General features: G+C 32.4%; 2 protein-coding genes across 3 annotated transcripts; one reads left to right on the top strand and one right to left on the bottom strand.

Moving 5' to 3' along the window:
• Positions 1-647: 647 nt before the first annotated feature.
• LOC110642129 (60S ribosomal protein L18a) lies at positions 648-7,914 on the bottom strand. 2 transcript variants are annotated; one of them, XM_021794073.2, is made up of 6 exons: positions 7,447-7,914; positions 7,279-7,354; positions 6,206-6,320; positions 3,080-3,195; positions 2,920-2,983; positions 648-1,245 (listed from the first exon to the last, which is right to left on the bottom strand). In XM_021794073.2, the coding sequence occupies exons 1-6, from the start codon at positions 7,652-7,654 to the stop codon at positions 904-906; spliced, it is 921 nt and encodes a 306-aa protein (XP_021649765.2). In that variant the 5' UTR covers positions 7,655-7,914; the 3' UTR covers positions 648-903. The 2 variants fall into 2 exon arrangements, with proteins under 2 accessions (XP_021649765.2, XP_021649764.2); XM_021794072.2 differs by lacking the exons at positions 6,206-6,320; positions 7,279-7,354; positions 7,447-7,914 and adding an exon at positions 3,751-3,909.
• Positions 7,915-21,259: 13,345 nt separating this feature from the next.
• LOC110642128 (uncharacterized) lies at positions 21,260-21,715 on the top strand. Its single transcript, XM_021794070.2, has one exon. It carries the CDS (start codon positions 21,260-21,262, stop codon positions 21,713-21,715), a length of 456 nt encoding a protein of 151 aa, XP_021649762.1.
• Positions 21,716-22,010: the final 295 nt, after the last annotated feature.

Raw genomic sequence — 22,010 nt, 5'->3', positions numbered from 1 at the left:
CCACACCCTTAGCTAGCAGCAACGAAATTGGCTCCCTTGCTAAAGCAACTTATCATATCATCGGCTGAGCATACATGTATTCAAGGGCGAATATTATCTTATAAATTTTAAATTTAATCTTTTTTAAAAAAATTACTTATTCAAGTTCTGTTAAGCAAATAAATTTCACTATTTATATTTCTAATAATTAACTAATTAATAAGCATTTATCTCGCTAAATTTCATAATAATTATTTTAATTATAATTTATTGGTTTATAGTCTTTTTCTAATTTTCAATAAAATAAGTCTTCATATCATATGTACGCCAATAAATAAATTTGTCTTCTAATTTTAATTTACATAAAATTACCATGAGAGAAGTTCTCAATAAAAAATTTATCTTTATAATTGATCCCTCAAAATAAACAAAGAAAATGTTCAAGCTCAGCCACTGCATATATTCCATGAAATATCGAGGAACACACGATAAAACAACCCTCAAACCAAGGGCATCGTAGTGGAACCATGACCATCACCTACCAAACCACAAGACCGTATATTCTATGCTCAATCAATTTGCACAAGAGCAATTAGAGAGATATTGGCCACCAAAGCACATCAATAGAAACACAGGATGCAGATGCTTCAACCTAAATACAAAAAATATTATACTAATGGAATAAAGCATCAAACATTGATCATGGTAACCAGTAAAATGACAAAAACATCCCACAACTTTAAAAGTAAACATAAACGGTATTTGTTAACCTCAAATATCAAATCTGACAAATCTAAAGATTTGCAAATAAAAGCAATATCCAATAAACAAAAATGACAGGAAGTCTACAAAAATTGTAATCCAGAAATAGACCAACTTTCACCTCTCTCTGCAGTCTGCACCTCATTCATCAGGGTATAGAGTTTACATAAATAAGTTGGGCCTGGATGCCTTGTATGTTGTCTTGAGCTTTCTAGTTGGTGGTCTAACCTTCTTGAACACCAATGGAAACTTTATCTTGGAGTTGTGGAACTGCTTGGTGCTCTCCCTCTTGCATAGCTTAGCAGGGATAGTGGCAGTCTTGATAATCTGGATGCAAGGAAACCTGACTCTGTGGCGAGAAGCCATCTCATTGTACATTTGCTCCACAGCACCATTGAGAGTTGTATCACGATATTCCTTGTACATGTTGTGGTAACCTGTTCGGCTTTGGTAACGCAGCCAAATGCCATAGTTCTTGATCTTGGTTGGGTTTTTCTCAAAGATCTACAAGGAATTTCACATATAACATTAGTAAAGAAGAAAGTAAAATGAATTTAAACCACAAAATAAAAAACATAAATGCTACATTAGCAGACAAAAATGAAATGAGAAAATTCAACTAATGCCCTCCATAATCCATGCAATTGGAATATACTAAAATGAAGACGACGTAGCATCCCCAATGTTCCCAAAGCAGTGAAGAAAACCTTAGAGAGAAACAAGGAAAAACCATTTATATTTCTTCAAGGGATGAATCAAATGCACGATTACCAGATAATGAAGCATACTAAACTAGTTCAACTAAAGTTCACGAATATAGTTTCAGTAAAAGTTTGGCTAGAAAATCTGAGTTCTCTCCAAATTCAGCTTCAAAGAATTGCAAAGGACTAATATTTCCAAGTGCAACAAGACTGTACAGCGTCCTTTAAATAGATAAGAAATAAACTAAAATAAAGAGAAAATGTAGTTGCTCCAATCTTTCCCCAAAGCAGTCAGGAGGGAGAGAGATGAAAGAAGCAACAGATGTTATATTGCTTTGAGGGAACGAGTCATACGTCCACACTGACCAGACAATGAAGCATCCCAAGCAAGTTCAACCTACATAAATTGTTACGCTATAACATAAAAATTCTTATTCAAGTTCAGTTTCAAAGAAAATTAAACAGGACTCAAATTTCCTATTGCATCAAGACTTTTCAGTGACTTTTAAATGGATGAGAAATAGAATAACTTAAAGAGCAAATGTACTTGCTCCAGTGTTCTTCCAAAGCAGCATGGAATAACTTAGGAAGAGAGATGAAAATAAAGCAACACACTTTATATTGCTTCAAGGGAACGAGTCAAGTGGGAATGAATCATGTCCACACTGACCAGATAATGAAGCACCCAAACTAGTTCATCCTAATTTCTTTTAACTCTAAACACATTGCTTACCTAAACGAGTACAGCCAACATAAGAGTTCTCTCTCCACATTCAGTTCCAAAAAATTGCACAAGACAGATCACAGATATTTCTCATTTGAATAAGCCTGAATACTTCCCTTTAATTGGATATGAAATGGACTAAAATAAAGTGCAAATGTAGGTGCCCCAGTGTTCCCGCAAAAGCAGCAGGGAAATAGCTGAGAGAGAGATGAAAATAAGGAATACATGTTATTGCTTCAAGGGAACGATTCACATCCCCTGAGGGATAATGCAGCATCAAAACTAGTTCAGCCATAATAATTTCTGAAAAGTTTAAGCATATAAATTCAGTAAATAGTTTGGCTAGAACAGGATTGCCTGGGTATGTATTATGCTCATCGTTAGTATCAATGTCACAAAACTGTTAAATGAAGGCATTCATCGCTAGATGACCACATAGTATCATGGAAAAATATCAAAATTTTCGTTCGTAATTTCATGAGAAAGCAAACATAAGGCATAAGCAGCACAAACAAATATCCAGAAGGGATAATTTTCAAATCTCATTAAGGCCTATCATTCAAACCACAATAATTCTTGAACAGCCAAAAACCTGGTTCAATGCATTACATTATTGGAAACCAAAAACCCAAATGAACAAATCATACAATCAACATCATTGTTGTAAGGACTATACTATATGCAAAATTTCTGACACAAGTAATCCTCAGAATCAACTGTGCCATTACTGAATTGACATGCTAGAATTTATACCTCATTGATAGCAAGAACTTGGCCATTGCTCTTCTTGACCTTCTTCAGCTTCCTGAGGAAGTACCTGTCAAATGAACACATAAAAATAAGAAATGCCACCAAAATATTCAATAGGAGATTTTCAATCCAAAACTGAATATCAAATCCAGTAGTAACTCACCAGAACTTGGACTTTGCCCGAACCTCATTTGTGGCCCACAGCTTCATGCGGTAAATTTTTGGGTGCTCATCAGTCTCGGTGGGCAACCCTCTTCCAACAACCTGGTACTGGTGAAACTGCAATTCTCAAAAAAGAAAAAGGATAATGTCAAATTCATCTAAAAGGAAAACCTCAATTACCTGCAATAACATTTTCAATTACACATAAACCTGATATCGAATTGCTAACTTGTACCATAAAAACAATAGCAAAACAATAGTTTCTATCAAAATATAGCCCTATTACCACGAAAACTAAAAGGAACGTTTTCCTAAGCCCCAAAATCTAAGGAAATTTAAAGAATCAATTACTCATATCTCAAACCAACAGAATAAGAAGAAAAATGTAATATCCAAATTTGTAAAAACCAATTCATCTAATAATTTCAAACATATATAATCCAAAGAATCTAAAGTGAATAAGCAGCAAAAGCAGCTCAAAACGCTGGAAATACTTTGGTTGCTTGGAAATCCGCGGAAAAAAACAAAATGATTTAGGCGGCATAACAAGAACGTATCATATAAAAATACTTATTTTTTTTCCAGTAACCAAACAAAGTAAGATAGAACCCACAAAACAAATAGATCGAGATAAAATGAGAATTGAGAAATTGAGGCTGCGCTTGAACTCACCCTGTAAGTAACCATTTTTCGAGAAAAGAGAAGAAAATGTGATAATCTCCGGATTGCAGTCCTCCCTCTCTCGCTCTCGGAAAAGCAGCAGTGGAGGGTTTTATTTGGTTTATATACGACATCAAGCGAGGTCGAAAACCTAATCGTGGAAGATTATAATAGAGCGACATGAAGTTTCTTGAAGATATGTTGAAGGCCCAATTAGAGGTTTACACGTGGCTAATTATCGGCAAGAACATCATCACACGGGCCACCTACTCACAAAGATCACCAATTCAACCGACTGAAGGTCACTAGAATTTTTCAAGTCACCTCATTATTTGGTTCAATTGGAAACTTAACCTAATTTACTGTTTGAGTAACTTTTTAAATAATATATTTTATTTAAAATTAATATATATATATATTTTTAATCAGTATTATATAAATTTTAAATTTTTATGTTTGACATTTCATATTTTAATACACAAAATTTGTTTGAAATTGTAAAGTCATAATTATAATTTTTGAAGCTATATATTATATATTCTTTTTCAAGAAACGATATAGAAGTAAATATTAGAATTCAAATCTCACTCATCGTAAATTCTTAAAAAGTTGAAAATTATTTATGTGCAGGGGTGAAAATATTACTAAATTTAAGAAAACATAATTTTTTTTATTGGGAATTTTTTTTAATTTATTAAATTCACATAGAAATTTAAATTTAAAAATGTCAATATACATTTAAACTTTATTTAGTTCAATTTTATAATACAATTTATTTAATTTATAAATAAATTTCATAATAAAATTTATTTATAAATAAATTTTTTTATTATGTTTTACATTAAATATAAAAGTTATTTTGAATAAAATAAATTTTATATTTAAAATAAATAAAATAAAATAATATATAATAAAAAAAATAATTTTATCATTTAAAATATATATAATTTTAAATTTTAAATTTATTTATAAATTTTATTTATTTTAATAAAATTTAAGTTTATTATAATAAATTTTATAAAATCAATTATTAAAAATTTTAAATAAATTTTCACTTAAATCAATCACTAAAATTACAATTAAAATTTTTATTGATATTTAATCACATTCAATTGCACCAGTATTAGTGTCCTGACCGTCGAGAATTTTAGGAGTTGACAAATTTTGAGGCTTTACAAAGTTTGCAGCATTTTGGGCCTTGATTCCTTGGTAAGTTACAGCCCACGGACAAACATTCGTTACCTCAACAAACCCAAGTACCGTACCCAACTTCAGAATCGCTGGATGGTGAACAGCTGCACTTTGTTGGTTCATATTCATTTACAAGCTATTGGATGCCTGCTCAATATCAACACCCTGATACCTTTGATGCAAAGCCAACTCCTTCCTTGCACTATTTCTTTAAGTGGAGGCCAATCAACAAGACCTCCTCCAAGAGCATAGTGAATGATAAAATGTTACAGCAAAGGGAAAACAGTCATGACCAGTAGAATATATAGAACCGATGCTCAATAGTACGCTAGAATTGTTGGGAATTATAGTTGAATCAAATATCAATCACAATCTATTAATCCAGATGTTAATCTACTAATGCCAACATATAATATAGTACTAGATAGCTTGATATCAAACAAATTTGAACTGAATATTCCAAATATAGTACCTTTTCTTTATCATTTCTTTGTTTTTTCCCCCTCCAATTAGTATACACTTAAAGAAGATATTACTTGTATCTCAAATGCACATACTTCCTCATAATTGTCTTTGAACATTAAAAAGAAACTTCAAAGTGGCACTACAATACAAACCAGTCATTTTCTAGAATTTCACATTTAAATATAGTCTGGCCTTCCATATAAACATCACCAGGTGTGAGCTCCCTTAGTTACGCCAAGAGTAACAGCAATCATGGCAAGGATAGACTGAACAGATCAAAAAGGAAAATTTTTTATGAGCACCCTCATTTTTCAGCACACAACAACTGAAATGAGAAATGAAGTTCAATTTCACATAAAATGGAAACAGTAGGCAAGCACCGTAGAATAGTAAGACTATAAGATGCAAGATAAATAATAAGCCTTGTTCCTTCAAATATTAGCACGCTATGATCCTACAGGAAAACCATTTGGAAAATTTATGCACTCGGACGAGATGTCCAAGCAACAAAATCTCCATTCAAAATCAAAAGTAGCCATCTCTAGGCATGGAGGATAGCCAGGGTATGGAAACAAGCAATTTTAACATCAGTAAGAAATTGTTTCAAAGAACCTTAAGCTGGTATAGGTGTAAACTGGATTAAAACCCGACCCTTGACATGAAAACAAAAGAGTCATTTTGACAATGAAAATATGTAGTAAGCCCATGTCCATCATTGCAGGAAACATGGGATCGGGAAATGAACAATCATATAACTGAAACAAGCTACATCCTTAAGGGAAGAATTAAATGATGAATAGTGATCACTTACAGCTATTGCACATGCAACATATCCAGGCTTTTCTCTGTAATCCACTTGTACACAAAGTAGAACAAAAGTGCCAACATACCAAGGAATGCCACCTAAAAAGAAGCCAATAATAAACCTGGCAAAGAAAGGCAAACAGTTAATATCAATTGCACACATACAACCAAAAACCAATTGAATTATGGTTTTCAGAACCAGCTACAAAAGCATTACAAATTAGTAACTTTTACACATGCAGAGGAGTTTTCATTTCTTAAGGTTCTAGAATTATAGCAAGTTTCTTCAAATCACCCAAGTTTCAGTGTTTCATCCACTTGCTACTGTTCCAATGTGTACTATAATTCAATCAACAATGGGATTACTTCATGTGTGTCCTTTCTCAAGTTATAAGAAAATGTAAATTTCATTGGCATCCATACTAAGCTTAAAGTTGCATGCTTAGTGAATCACCATGAAATGTACCAGATTAAGAGTGTGTAATGGAAAATTTATTAAGTGCATGACATTGCCTGATACATGCAAGACCATTCTGCCTTAGGGGTTGGGACTTTTGACTAGTGAGAAAAAAATATGTAAATATCAACAAAAACAGGAAGTATCAGCAAAAAAATAAACAAATAAAAAACACAAAAAAAATCAATGGAAACAATTAAGGTTACAGAAAATAGGGTATCAGGACTGCCCATCCAAGATAGATTAAATTAGCCAAAGAAGTCCTTTTGAGCTTGAATATCAAAACTATATGTACATATACAATTATCAACTTACTAATAATAACAGGTTAAATGCTTGACGCAATCACCTAGCATGTTCACAGCTCTCATCCAAATGTCATTGGTTTAATGAAATAATCCAGATAAATAATTCCTAGACCAACTTTGATCACAAAATGCGCAAGGACAATAATCACGCCAATAAATTAAAAACACACACATCAATCTGTGCACCCAATCAATTCCATCTGCATCATCATCGACAATAATGACATAGAAATATTACATCAGACTTGTAATTGAAATACAACAAGGTTTGGTCCAAGAGCTAATAGAGAACAGAAATAATAAATGTGAACTTACAAGAACCATCCCATGCCCATACCACAGCATGGAAGTCTATGTTCTCTCGAGGGCATTCCTTCAGCGAGCTCATAACCTATAGTAAAAACGAATTCAATAAGCTATAAATTCAAATACACCCAAAATAACCAAAATTTAGAATGAAGACTCAATAAAATATGTAAACACCTGTTGCACAGTTATTATATCCATGGGAATAATACCGATGATTAACGGTATAGCCATGAGGAGCAACCGGCTGAGGGAAACCGACGACTGGATGAGGAGGTGGCGGCGGAGCAGGAGGGTAATAGTTGGCGACGCCCTGAAAAGTCCCATAATAGTACCGGCTCTGCGGGTTGCCAGCGACAAAGCTGTCTTTCCCTTCTTCGGTCATCGTTCCGCTTTTTTTTTTTTTCCTTTTTTTGAGGTTTCTTCCTTAGTGTAAAGTCGGGATTGGGGAATCACGGCCACGCGAAGGCGACGATCCTTTTTACTTTTCGTCCTCCGCAGAAACAAACCTCGGGGTTGGAGCAGAGAAAAACGAGCCGTAAATATGCACCGGAGGATTGGCAGTGTTTTTGAGGGACAACGGAAAAGGTAACAAAGTCGGTGAATTTGGCCCATCGGCCAGAAACGGATTGGATTTTGGTTGGGCTCCTAAATTCATGAATTTTTGGTTCAGGATCCTTTTCATTTGGGTCCATTATAAGCACATAAAAGGAAGAAGATTACTATTATAGTCCTATTTTCTTTTTTTATATTTAAGTTAATTTCCCTAATATAAGTATATAATAATTGGTTTTGACTCTGGCAAAGGACATTATAATGGAAAAAATTTTTAAATTTTTTTGTTAAAAAGCTTTATACGTTTGAATCTCATTGGATATATAGAGTTTCCAAAACTTCATGTCAATGTTATGGGAAAATTTTCAATTTTATCCAGTGAAATCTGCGCCCTATTAACAATTTAGTTGCTAAGCTAGCATTAACATGAAAGCAACTGATTATTTAGCATAAGTTTTAGAATTATTCCCCAACAAATGATTTTGCTATTATATTTGTGGGAAAGACGTTTATATAATTTCAATATAAATTACTTTATTTCTCAGCAATTTAGAGAGAAATATTTTAACTTAGTTATAAAGATTTGAGAAATTAAATTTCCTATCTTTTTTACTCTTTTATCCTTCTAAATAAAAGAATCAAGAGAAATCTTTTTTTTTTTCCTCTTCTCTTCTATTTATTTTTTTCAATCCAAATAGAGGGTTAAGGTATGATTAATTATTATCATTTAGTATAATAATTAAAACTTAAAAGTTAAAATCTAAATTCCAATATCATGACCTAATTCTATGGGCTGAACCAGCACTAAAACCTACGTCGTCTTAAAGTTTCTGAGGCCTATAGTAAGTCATATTGTTCCTAAACCCATAACCAAGGCCAAATTCAAAGCCCAATATACAGAACAAAAATAAAATAAAATATTATAAATCAGTTTGGACTAGCTCAACCCAATAACCGTCATAATCCATAATTAGGGGAGCCCCAGCTCAACTACGACAGCAACATGCATAACTCATTTGATTTTCATTACCAATACAATAAGTATCCACACTGGTATCACAGTGGAGTTCTAAAAATTGAATAAATAGATAAATAAATAAATAAAATAAAAACTATTAACTAAAGAGCACCACAACTTGCGAAGCAAAAAGGTAGGTTAGACTCAAAAAAAATAAATTTGCTCTTCCTACAACCTGAAATAAAAAATATTTGAATAGGAATGAACGTTTGACTCGAAGAGTAAGATATTGATTTTAAATATAATTTCTATAACTATCTAAATCTGATAAATTTCTATGTATGAAACGCAAAACGTTCACATAATTTAAACAATTCAACCAATATTTGCACAAAAGATAATTTAGAGCACGCACGCACCTATGTGTCACATTGATATACATATGGGAGCTGATCTCTTTATAACTCTCTTAATTCAATACCTGTCAATGAGGTCAACTCAAGCTTGACTTTCGCTTAATAATACAAGTATGGTCGCTTAATAATACAAGTATGGGGCCAGCAATATCAACTCAAAGTAGTAATAACCCCAACTTATGCATATATAAGGATCGGGTCCCAGTGAGTCAAGCTCTAGCCGCGACTACCCGTCCTACCCATATCCATATCCACATCATACCCACGCCAACACACTCGCACACAGCTCCTCGTTATCTTAAGGCGACATCCACAAGCAAATTCCATAACATATGCAACAAAGAAGCGTGCGTAGCATATAACTAATTATATATATGCATATAAGTGAATATATGAATATGCCTTGAATATAAATTAATAACATTGAAATTACAAATAAAATCAATATCAAATTCATAGACTAGTCAACTCGATTGCCGCTAGTCTAACTGGAGAGAAGAAAGGTTAGCCAGCACTAATCATCTATACAGACACAATGACCTCTATCAATTTACTGATATAATTAACCAATTAATTTAATTAAAGAAATAGGAATGTAACACTCTTTTACCCTTCTACAGTGTAGCCGAGCAAGGTGTGCTACACTCGGTGCCGGAGCACCCTATCCTGTCTAGTCGTGTACAGTACTAATTTCATATCCATTTAATTATATTATCTCACGTGTAGGACTTTTTTTTTCTTTTTTTTATATCCCATTTTATTTTTATGGAGACCCAGACAGAGTATCTTCTGTTTTATTAGTGCATGACGGATTCCATTATTTACCTGTTACAAACAATTTCATATCATTTTCATATTCTGATACATCATCTCGTTGCTCATATCAATTTTCCATGCATTATATTATATCATAGCTCATATAAAATTTCAAGAAAATAAATTTCATTTCATTCATATAAACTTTGTACATTCATATAAAATTTGTATACAATAATTTACAATTTATTTACATTCATAAAATGATGTACATAGTTTACTTACATATAATAACCAAAATGCAAAAACCTAAATATACATGAGCCCTAACAAAACGGACTGCTGAGGTGACACTGATACTGTAGTAGATCTGGTTAAGATCCTAGCAAGAGTCTACTGCTGCTGCTGCGATTGTTAGTGGTAGTCTCCTGTACCTATGCGAGGAAACAATCCATCGCGCTAAGCATTTTTGCTTAGTGGTGCAATAATTGAAATAAAAATAACTAATAATAGAAATAATTATTTCATATAAAATTTACTAAAATTTTGAATTAATTACATATTTAAGAAACTTTGGGAACAAATAATTTATCGGGGTCTTTTTATTTATATATTACATATTCATTCTTATTATACCCATATTAGTACTTTCTTCATGTGTTTATTTAAACTTAAAGTATATTACACATATCTGTGCCCAAGTAACCTATGACGGATTATAAAGACTGGATACATGGGAGTATACTAGTTAAACATCCATATGTCTAACATGTATACATCTGTCATGTCAGGCACAAGGCCAGTGGGTAGGCATAAAGTCAGAAATAAAATCAGGCATAATGGCCAATGGGCAGGCATAAAGCCAGTAGAACAACCATCTTGGACATATTATCTATCAATGATTATTTCTGTGGGCAATACTGTAATTGTAGTCTCTAATTGTTATACCAATCGATCCATGCTATATAAATAAGTCTAGGTATACTTTGGGCAAATTAATGTTATTAAGTATTTATAGTTTCATATTATGTGCTAGTTGTATTTAATAACATTTTCATATTACTTATAATGGGAACATAAGTCCCACATGCATATTCAAGTCACTTTTATGTTTAACAATTCATTTTGATTCACTTCATATCATATAACAAGTCATTTTATGAACCTTTCTCAAAGTTCAGATTTGATGTCTTAAGTTCACCTAACAAATTGGTTAAGGTGTGGCCACTGTTTGGCCACACTTCCCTCATGAAAGTTGTTCCTCTATGTCTTGTATTTGTTTTCCTTTTTTATTCATGTCATTTGAAGTTTTAGAACTTAAGTTATGGTCAAATAACCACAATTGGTTCATGGTCTCTTTCTAGGTCCAGATTCAGGTAGATTCTGGAGTCCATTTTTGTCTAATTAATTGGAAATGTTACAGCCACTTTTAGCCCTGATGTTCTTCATAGAAGTTGTTACCCTGTGTCTTATGATCACTCAAAATTTTGAATTATAATTTTTCAAGTTTTGTAGAATTAGTTATAACCAATTAACTGGCCTGGACTCAGGTACCCTATGTGTACAAGATTCCAGGTTCAGGTCAGTAGTTTTGACTCCCATTTTAGGGTTCTTACACTCAAATTTTGAGGTCAGTGTCTAAAGCAAAGTTGGAGCCCTATTTCTTAAGTTTCCATAATAGTTTGGCTCATCCCATTTAGGATTTCGTAGTGGGAGATATGCTATAAATACTATTATGGGGTCAAGTGGTAGTTTAGTCAAATTCTAGGTTTTGATGTGCTGATTTGTTCTAGCAATTTGTCCTAGTTCCCTTAGGTTTTAGATTCTGGTCAAAACATCAATATTGTATATCTAGCATTAGTTTCGTTGCATTTGCAATTTTGTAGATCAAGTTATGGCATTTTTGCTAAAACTGATCGGGTCAGCCTATGTCCAATAAATTCTGGGCAGATTGGTTCTGGACAGTTTTATTGACCTAACTTGTGCTAACAATTTGACTTGGTTAGATGAAGATCTGGGTTCTGTGTTCTTCATAAAAATTGTATTCATATGTCTAAGCTTTCCAATGGTATAAAAATCAGGTCATTCTAACCTTCCTAATGTGAGTTATGGCCATTTGAACATTTACTGTTCATTTGGTCATTTTTTCAGGTTCAGATTAGGGTTACCTAGATTCAAGCCAATTTTAGGCCAATTTAAGGACAGTTTTTGGGCATGGTTTCTTCATAAAAAATGTGGCAAATTGTCCTAGGTTTCATCTTTAATTGGCCTCACACCAATTGGAGCAACACAATTTAACTTATGGCTTAAAAGCCACTCTAGACTTAAGGTTCAATTTCCTGCATAGAAAAATCAGCACTCCCAATTTCAAATCCTCCCAACTCCCAAACTTCATTTCACATTCATGGCACTTCTAAATGCCAACAATTCATCTCAACATTATCAATTTCAAGTCATATCCAAGATCCTCAAAGTTAGGTCAAAAACCCTAACTCAAAGTCACAATCTCATGCATTTTTCATACAATTTGATTTTTATCATATACAAACTCATTACAACACTAACAAGCCAATTAATTTCATAAAAAATCATCAAATCCCAACTCATTTCACGGCTGCGAAAATTTAGGGTTCCCATTTACCTAAGGTATTCTTTTCAATTTTATGAAATTTTGACTTAGTTTTGTATGTTAATAACTATAAAAGGAAGAAGGAAAGTCATATAATGCACTTAGTTTTGTATGTTAATAACTATAAAAGGAAGAAGGAAAGTTATATAGTGCACTAACCTCTTTGGAGCCAAGTTTGGTTTTGACTAAACTTCAATTTTCCTTTACTTCTTGGTTGCCCCTATCTTCCTCAAGGTGTGGGATTAATTATTTGTGAAGAGATTTAGGGTTTTGAGGTAAGAAAAGCATGGGAGTTCAAGCTTGCTAGAAAGAAAAATGGTAGAAGAAGATAGCTCCCATGGTTTGGCCAATGAGAAAAATTGAAGAAGATGGTCTCTTTTTGGCTATTTAAGTTAATTTGTCTCATTTATATATGCTTGTACAATTTTAATTGGGTAGAACTTTTAATGATGTCATTTTGACATCATGCTCATGTAATAATTCATTTATATTTTGATTTTCTTTTTTTCCTTTTCTTTTCCCTTTTTTCATTAAGTAATTCATGATTTTAATTTATGTTATGTGTTTTAATCTCTCTCATTTTAATTGACATTTAGGTCAAAATTTAACTCTGGGGTTGAAATGACCAAAATGCCCTTTATTATGCTTATCAGGTTATTTTTTGTCTGTACCAATAAATAAATTCTCTTGAATTTTTTTTGGCATTTCTAATGTCATTTATGCCTAAGTAGACCTTTAATTAAGTCTCAAAATTATCTCCTAGGGTTCCTCGCAGGTCACCCATCCCTGTGACCCCGATTCGTGTGACGCCCCTTACCCGTCTACAGTGTAGCCGAGTAAGTTATGCCATTCAGTGTGCCGGAGCACCAATTTATGTTTCTATTACAATTTATCCCTTTATAATTCATTTATTTTCAATTTTGATAAGTCTGAATTTATCCGCAAATTTTATTGAAAATCCGGCAGAGTGCCGTCTGTAAATTGGAAAAACAGTTCTTCTAAACCTGTTTAAAAACACTTCCAAAATAATTTCCAAATCTAAACTCCATTATACACATTCAAGTCAATCTCAAAATTTCAATCTCAAATCACAATACAATTTTCAAAACTTTTCTGTTCACTTCATCACTTGAAATTTCACAATTAATTCTCAATATTTCATTTATCAACATACATTATGCAGAAGATCTCAATAATATGAAATTTCATATATTTACATTAATACATAATTACAGGAGTTTAGAGTTACAATCCAAACTGGTACAAAATGCAAAATACAAAAGGCTCCCAAAATCATATGTCCTACCATATGCACGGCAGGTGTAAGGTGACTCGAGACTCCGGATGCAAATCTGAAGACTCACCCGGTCTGATGTCTGCTGGGCTCCCAGCTAAGACTCCAGTACCTGCGCGTGGCAAAAGCGATGCGCTAAGTAATTCTGCTTAGTGGTGACAATATAAAATAATATAAAATAACATAAAATAAAATGAATATGCAGAATGTGTGTGTTTACATTTTTTGTAGACTTAACTTCTGATATTATTTGCATTATTATTCGATTAAAATTTAGTAAGGTTTATTATCATTGCCCGAGTAACCCATACTAGTTGACTAGACTGGATAAACGGGTAAACTGGCACTGGGTACTAAGTACCTCGGACCATCACACCATCGATCACATTGTATCTCCCGATGTACAACAGAACAGCTAATAAGCTGTAATAATTATCAGGGTTAAACGCAAGTGTAATAATTCAAATAACATAGCCAAGGGCTATTATGTCACAGAATGGCATGACAAAGCCATGAAACACAGAATGGCATGAAGCCATATGCGGTACTGCTAACAGAACCCTATTGGCATGCCAAACTATCCAAACCAATCATGTTAGGTATACTAGGACATATTACATTTTTAAGTTTTACAATTTTTGAATTTCAAGTTTTGGTGTTACTATTCACTTTATTAGTCAATCAAAATATTGACTTTTGCATAGACAATAGGTACATTGGTTTTAATACTCCCAACATACCACATTTTGCATTCAAAATTTGTTGGTATTGGTTACCAATACCATTTCTAAGTTTAAAGTTAATTGAGCAGAATTTTTAGTTTTTATACCTTATTTTTATTGTTTCATTGGTTATTTTTGCAGTGGGAATTTGGCAAAATGATCAACATAAAAGTTGTTCCTTATTTTGTCTAGTTGAATTTCGTTTTTTGATTCACTTCATTTAGAGTTTTGTAGCTCAAGTTATGGTCCAAAAACCACAACTGGCAGGATTGAAATTTTTCTGGACTGACCATATTTACAGTGTAGTGAATAGTGATTACAACTCACTTGTTGGATAGGTTCTAGTCATAATTTGGGTTAGGTTCCTTCATGAAAGTTGTTGGTCTATATCTCAGCTTGTTGCTGGTAAAATTTCAGGTCAATTGGACCTTTTTACATTGAGTTATGGCCAAATGAATAAACACTATTCATTTGGTCATTCTGCAGAAATAGACTGCATGTCACCTGGATTAGGGCAAGCTTTTGGTCCACTTGGTTTGGTTTTATGGCATGGTTTCTTCACCAAAGTTGTGCCATTATGTGTCTTGTTTCATGTCCAATTGGCCTTGTACCAATTGAACCTCTACAATTCAAGTTATGGCTGCCCAAACCTACTGGACTCATGTCCAATTCTGCAGGTCACCTAGGGCAGCTACACTAAACCCAAATCCCATCACTAAACACACTTCATTTTTTATTCAAACCAAACCAAATGGTCACTAATTGACCATTAAAACCTAATTCCATCATCACATGGTCAAAGTCCCATTTTTCCACCCCAAACCCTAACTCAAACAATACCCCACATGCATTTTCACTTCATTTCATCAATCCACTTAGTAAATACATGTTGTGGGCAGCCATGATAGTCTTTTAATTTCATTAACTCAACACAATCAAAGCCTAACTATGGCTACCAAAAATTTAGGGTTTACATACAAATAGTATTCAAAAATTTTTTTTCTTTGTGATTTACACTCATTCAAAGTCCTTAACATGAATTTAAAGAAAAATTCATAGTTGGGTCACTAACCTCAAAGAAGTAAGATTTTCCCACTTGCTAAAGCTCTTGTTTTCCTCTTCTTTTTGCTGCCAAAAGAATCACTAAGGTGTAAGAGCAAGTTTTTGTGTTGAGAAGTTTAAGTTTTAAGGGATGGAAACCCAAGAAATCAAGCTTGGTAGAGTTTTGGTTATGGAGGGCAAAGGGGGCGACATGAAGAAGGAGAGAGGAGCTTCCCGAATTTTGGACTTCTTTTTCTTTCTTTTTCTGCCAATTAAGTCTTTTTAAATACCTTGGTGACATGTGTCAACACTTGATTGGGTTGGAGACTTTTAATGACATCCTTATGATGTCATAATTTCAATTTCTTTCATTTTTCTATCATTTTCTTGTCTAATTAATTTCAATTAAATTTTTAACAACATTTAATCATATTTTATGTTATATAAATTATTTATTTAACTGGACAAGTTGGCCCAAAAATTATCTCTGAAGACGAAATGACCAAAATGCCCTCCGTTTGGCTTAACGGGCCAAAATTATCTGTACCGATTGAAAAATTTTTCTAAATATTTTCTTGGCATTCTAATGCCATAAGTACCTCAATGACCCTTCTCTGGAGTCCCAAAAATTATTTTATAATTTTTCCTAAATTTTTTTTTATTAATAATTGAGTTAATTTTTGGTTCCTTACTTTAGTTTAAATATTTTTCCGAACGTTCTAGCTGTTCGGACCGACACTGGTCACCGGAATAGTAGACTGTACGGACTAGCTAAAATGAGGATGTTAAAGTTCGTTTAACCGAATTATACTTCACTTCTATTACTTTTCTTTAATTTTACTTAGTCTTTATTCAGTTAATTTATGTTTTCTCACTCTAGTTTGAGTGTAGTTCCAGACATCCTGGCTGTTCGAACAGACATTAGTTATCGGAATAGTAGAATGTACGAACTACCTAAAGTGAGGACGTTACAAGGAATAATTCTTAAGGTCTTGTCGAAATTTCAGCAGAGTCTCCCCTATAACTAAACCTAACTTTCCTATAACTAAAATGTAACAACAACAATTATAATACCCATCCGGGGCCTATAAGAATCCTAATCTAGATCCAATTCTCTAAACTCTAGTTCATATCTCTAACTCCTTTACAGTCCAAATAATTATTTCTGGTATTCTAAAAATTATAAAAATATTCTTGGAGGTCCTTTTATATCTTTCTTGTATTAATTAAATTTATTTTATTTAGTTTTACTAAGCCAAGAATATTTTACAGATAAATCAACTAGTTTAGCCAAGGTAAAAACTACACAACTTGAGTTCGAAACTACTTTTGCAAATTATGCTACCTGGAACGCGTTTGAAACGTCTGAAAATGATATGAATGATTGTAAACATGATCACCTTTCAAGTTAGCCTACCAGGCATCCAGACTAGACCGAAAACTCAGTCTTGAGCTTTAGTGAGCTATCGCTAATCCAATTGTACTAAACAAATCTCACAAATTATTATTAATTATCATGTAACTATTTTTAATTTACACGAATTGAAAAAACTCGAAAATCTAACCAATTGATTTAGGTCGTCCGATGATCGCCTTTTTCAAATGGTGTTCGATCAAAGTGGAATTGATCTCATCTCTAAGGTTTTAATATGGTGAGTTCAATGGTAATCTCATATCACCAACCCGAGAGTCGGATTGTCCAGAATCTAACCGAAAAGCTTTAAATCTACATATTTTTTTCTCTCCTTGATACTCGTGATTTCAGCCACCAAACTCGCTATCGCTAGTCAAAAAATGAAAATGTTGTTGAGGGGAGTCCAATGCCACTGGGATTGCAGCTGTTGGCTACTGAAAATGCCAGATTTTGGCTGGAGAAGTTTAGCTCTTTTCTGTCTCTCCTCTTTGTTGCCTCCACGTTGCTGGCCAGATTCTGGGTCCCTGCCACCACTGACATCATCGCCAGTCAATGCAGAAGAGGATTAGGACTCGTCGGCCTACGTTGCGTGGGTGGCTCGGCGAAAAGGAAAAGGAGAAAAGGAAAGAAAGGAGCTGGGGAGAGGAGAGAGAGAACAAGGAGGGATTTGCCACTACTTTTTTTTTTTTTTTTTAAATTTCCTGCACACACACACAGTCCAAGGTCCTAACATGTCACTTTCACTAACTTTTTCATTTCATTAATTTATCGCTTTTGCATATATATATATATATATATATATATATATATATATAATTTAAAATACCTCCATTAAATATTATAAAATATTAATTTACTTCATGATAATTTTATTTTTTTAATAATAATAATAATAATAATAATAATAACAATAACTAAGTCAAATCTTAAAATCAAAATTAACAATACTAAAATAATATATTTTATTACTTAATTTAATATAAATCTTTAAAACTAATCATTTAAATAGAAAAATGAAATTATTAACTAATTCATAAAATATGTTTAGGAATAAAATAATATTAACATAATATATGCAAGTGAAAGCATTACAAAATTATAAATTAATTAGAAAATATTAAAATAATATTTAAACACTATATAAAAGAATTATAAAATTTATATTTTAAAAATTTAGATTCACTCAATCAAACGAATACTTAAATGTTAAACTAGCAATCCTCGGAATTTATGTGGCTGAAGCAGAGGAGAAGAAGAAGACAGTGCACAAGTTTCTTTTCGTTAACAAGACAGGCCTCATATGACACTGAGCTCGCAGCTTTTATTGACAAGGATCAAAGAGAAATATAACCAGAGTCAAGAGTAAGGAGTTCCTTATTTATTTTTATTAAAGATCCTTCGTCTGGTAAGATAGAGCTTGCAGCCTCTAGTGGTCTGAGTAACCCTTTCCTCCCAGTTTCCGCATCTGAGCTCCATGAGGACAAAGATGACAGTAGGAGCCAAGAACAGACACTAATGAAATAAATTCCCAGTGAAAGTTGAACTGCTGTATTTGAATTATATTTCGTTTTATTTTTATCATTTGTTTCACTATATTCTACCGAACGTGTTGAGATCCTATAAAGAAAATAAATCTGATGAAAGATATTCTGCAATTGAGCTTCAAATGCACCAGTTATTTGCACTGTGCTCATAGTTCCAGCTTATAGAGGGCATCACCATTTCACCAAGAAGCTACTTCAGCCTTCCAGGCATATTTTCTGTTAGAAGCCATTAAAGAAGAAAATTAATATTGAGGCAAAGTCAAAACAAGGGTTACTGCAAATTTTCTGGCAACAAACGAACAAGCAATTGCAAAAACCTTAGCTCATGATATAAGTCTATAACCAGCAGAGTAAAGATTACCCTAGCACTTTCTTTTCTTTCTATATCAGTACAATTAGGCATGGTCAGAACAAATTTCCAATTTTAACTCCTTAAATTTGGAGCTACTTTTCATTCAACTACATATGTGATCACTGTGATTTTTTGAGTTTGCAAATAAAGGTACCAAGTTCCGACACAATCTGCGAACACCTCTTGCATACAAGTCAACATGCATTCAGATCCCAATGACATGTTGGCCTGATGGGTATGTGCACCGTTGTAAGTTGTTTGATGCTGATAAACCTCTTACTACGTGACAAGTAATCAGGAGTGAGTGAGCATTTAAATTAAATCAAATTATTAATTATTTTTAAAATTATTAATTAAATTAAATTAAAATTAACCAAAATAAAAAATATTTGATCCCAAAGAAATATATATATTATTAATTATTTAATAAAATATTAATAAAAATATATTTATATTCTTTTTTATTTATAAAAAATAGTAAATATAATTTAATATTAATAAGATAATAATTATAAATTAAATATTATTATAAAATTATTAAAATAATAATTATAAATAATATAATATTAATAAAATTATAATTATTATATTAATTAATTAAAATTCAATTATTTCGATTGATTTGATTATCAAATTAAAAATAATCAAACTGGTAATTAAAAATCAAATCGTATCAAATTTAGTTTTAATAATTTTATTTGTTCAATTCAGTTATAATCAAATAATGCACACCCCTACAGGTAATATTAAGGTACTAAAATCTAGTAGGTCCTAAGTTTGTTCCTCATGGCAAAATCTCAACAAGTCTTGGCAGATGTAGGTGTATTGTTTGACCCGAAAAAACATACTAATTCAAGTAGATGAAAAATAAATGCATTCAAACTTCAGGGTCAAGGGAGCTAACAGGGGTCATCTTAAAATTTTTAATTTTTAATTAATAATAAATTAATATGACATAATCTTAACACTTTTATATTTGACCTAAAAACTTAAATGTTTTTATTTTATTGATTTAACTAAATTAAAAAAAAAATTAGTATCATGTATTTTTTAAATTGTCTTTTAATTAATATAATTTTGTTTTAAGAAAAAAAAAATCACATTATGAACACAAAAGTAAACAATGTGTGCTTCAATGATCCTATAAATTTAAATGTTACTGTCATCTTCAATAATATTAACTATTATTATAGTTGTCAACTATTAGATATCAATTATTAATATATAGCTATTAAAACAGAAGTGTTCACTAAAAAAGCTATTTGATTAGTTATTAAATGTAAAAATAATGATAAAATCTTATTAACCATAATCAAATATTTCCTCAATTTTTAAAAGTTAGAAGAAGTAATTTTTCATAAATCATACTATCAATCTCTAAATACTAATATAAATACTATATTATCGAATAGTATAAATAACTAAGGTGGTATTTTGATATTGATTAAAACACTAAATACTATCAAGATCAGAATACTAAATGCTACTTTAAAAATTATTATCGAATAGAGCCTAATTACATATCACTGACCATTCAACAACGATAAAAAGAGCGAAGTCAATCTTAACAAATATATTTGGTATGCATCGTTTTCATGTCTAACTATCGTTCAGTGTTGACATTGTAGCTTAGCAGCTTGGTTGTCAAGTTATATGAGGAAGCTATTAGGAAGCTAACATATAACCAGCAGTTTGCCATTAGATAATCTTTCCCTAAAACTCGTACGTTGCCACCCAATTCATTGGATTTGGATACCCATCGCGAATCTTATTGAATCAAGTGAAAGATATCTAATGGTTGAATATTCGTGTAGAAATAAGCATGCATGTTCTAAATCTTATAGCAATAATTGCAGTGGGTAACGGTTGTTGATAGACATTGCATCATCTTTATGACAGACTCCAACCACTAACAACCATCTTTATGAGTAATAATGACTAGCCTTGTAACGTTAACGCGTCCTTTCTAAGCCAAAGATGCTTACCTACCTTACTAAATGATCAGATGGCTACTGTAAAAAAAGGGCAGTCCAGATGCTAGTAAACAGGAGAGACTGAGAAATTTTTGTTTAAATTTTAATTTAAAATATAATATCTATGATAAAATTTATATATAAAATAAATGAAAAGATTCACATTCAATTTATAATAAATCAGATATAGATGGATTTTTCCAGAGGACCCAACTAGGCATATGAAATCACTGTTATGCTTTTAATGCTTTATAGCCACTGAATTTATATATAAGGCCGAGTCAGGCCTAAGGTTTCAATCAGCATACTCCCATCCTCATAAAGAAATACCCTACAATGTCATCTCAGTTAATCAAATCCCAGAGAGAGAATGCCGAGATTTACCATGGAGAAGATCTCTGCAGGCAGAAATTTCACGAACTGCTGGAATATTTTTCTCTCCCTCGTGGCATCTTACCCTTAGATATCACTGAATTCGGCTATAACCAATCCACTGGATTTTTTTGGCTCAAGCAGAAGAACAAGAAAGCACACAAGTTTCACCTCATTAACAGGACTCTCCATTATGATACTGAAGTCACAGCTTTTATTGAGAAGGGTCGGGTGAGAAATATAACTGGCGTCAAGGGCAAGGAGCTTTGCGCTTGGTTTCACCTTGCTACCATCCACATCAAAGATCCTTCTTCTGGCAAGGTTGAGCTTGCGATTGCCAGTGGTCTGGGGAACTCATTCCCAGTTAGAGCTTTTGAGCTCGAGGATGATAAGGATGATCGCCAGAATAACAGAAACTAATTAACTTATAGTCAAATTACTATAAGAAAATAAATCTGATGGGAAGTCTTTTAGGATTTAAGTAGCCTTTCAGGAAGTTGTACTTCTACCAATTGTCTTATAAGATCAAACAGCAGTTTGTATGTTTACTAATAGTCTGATAAACTTTAAGATGAGTAGCATGAAACTCCGGAGTTCTCTTTTCAAAATCCCTTTTATTTCTCAGCAATCAAATCTAATAAAAGTAAAAAAGTAATATTAATTTACAGTTTTTTTTTTGGACTGAATTAGAAATAAGATCAGTTCCCTACATATT

This window comes from Hevea brasiliensis, chromosome 18 (genome assembly GCF_030052815.1).
Source record: "Hevea brasiliensis isolate MT/VB/25A 57/8 chromosome 18, ASM3005281v1, whole genome shotgun sequence".
Taxonomy (NCBI): Eukaryota; Viridiplantae; Streptophyta; class Magnoliopsida; order Malpighiales; family Euphorbiaceae; genus Hevea; species Hevea brasiliensis.
This window is presented reverse-complemented; position numbering and strand designations above follow the sequence as displayed.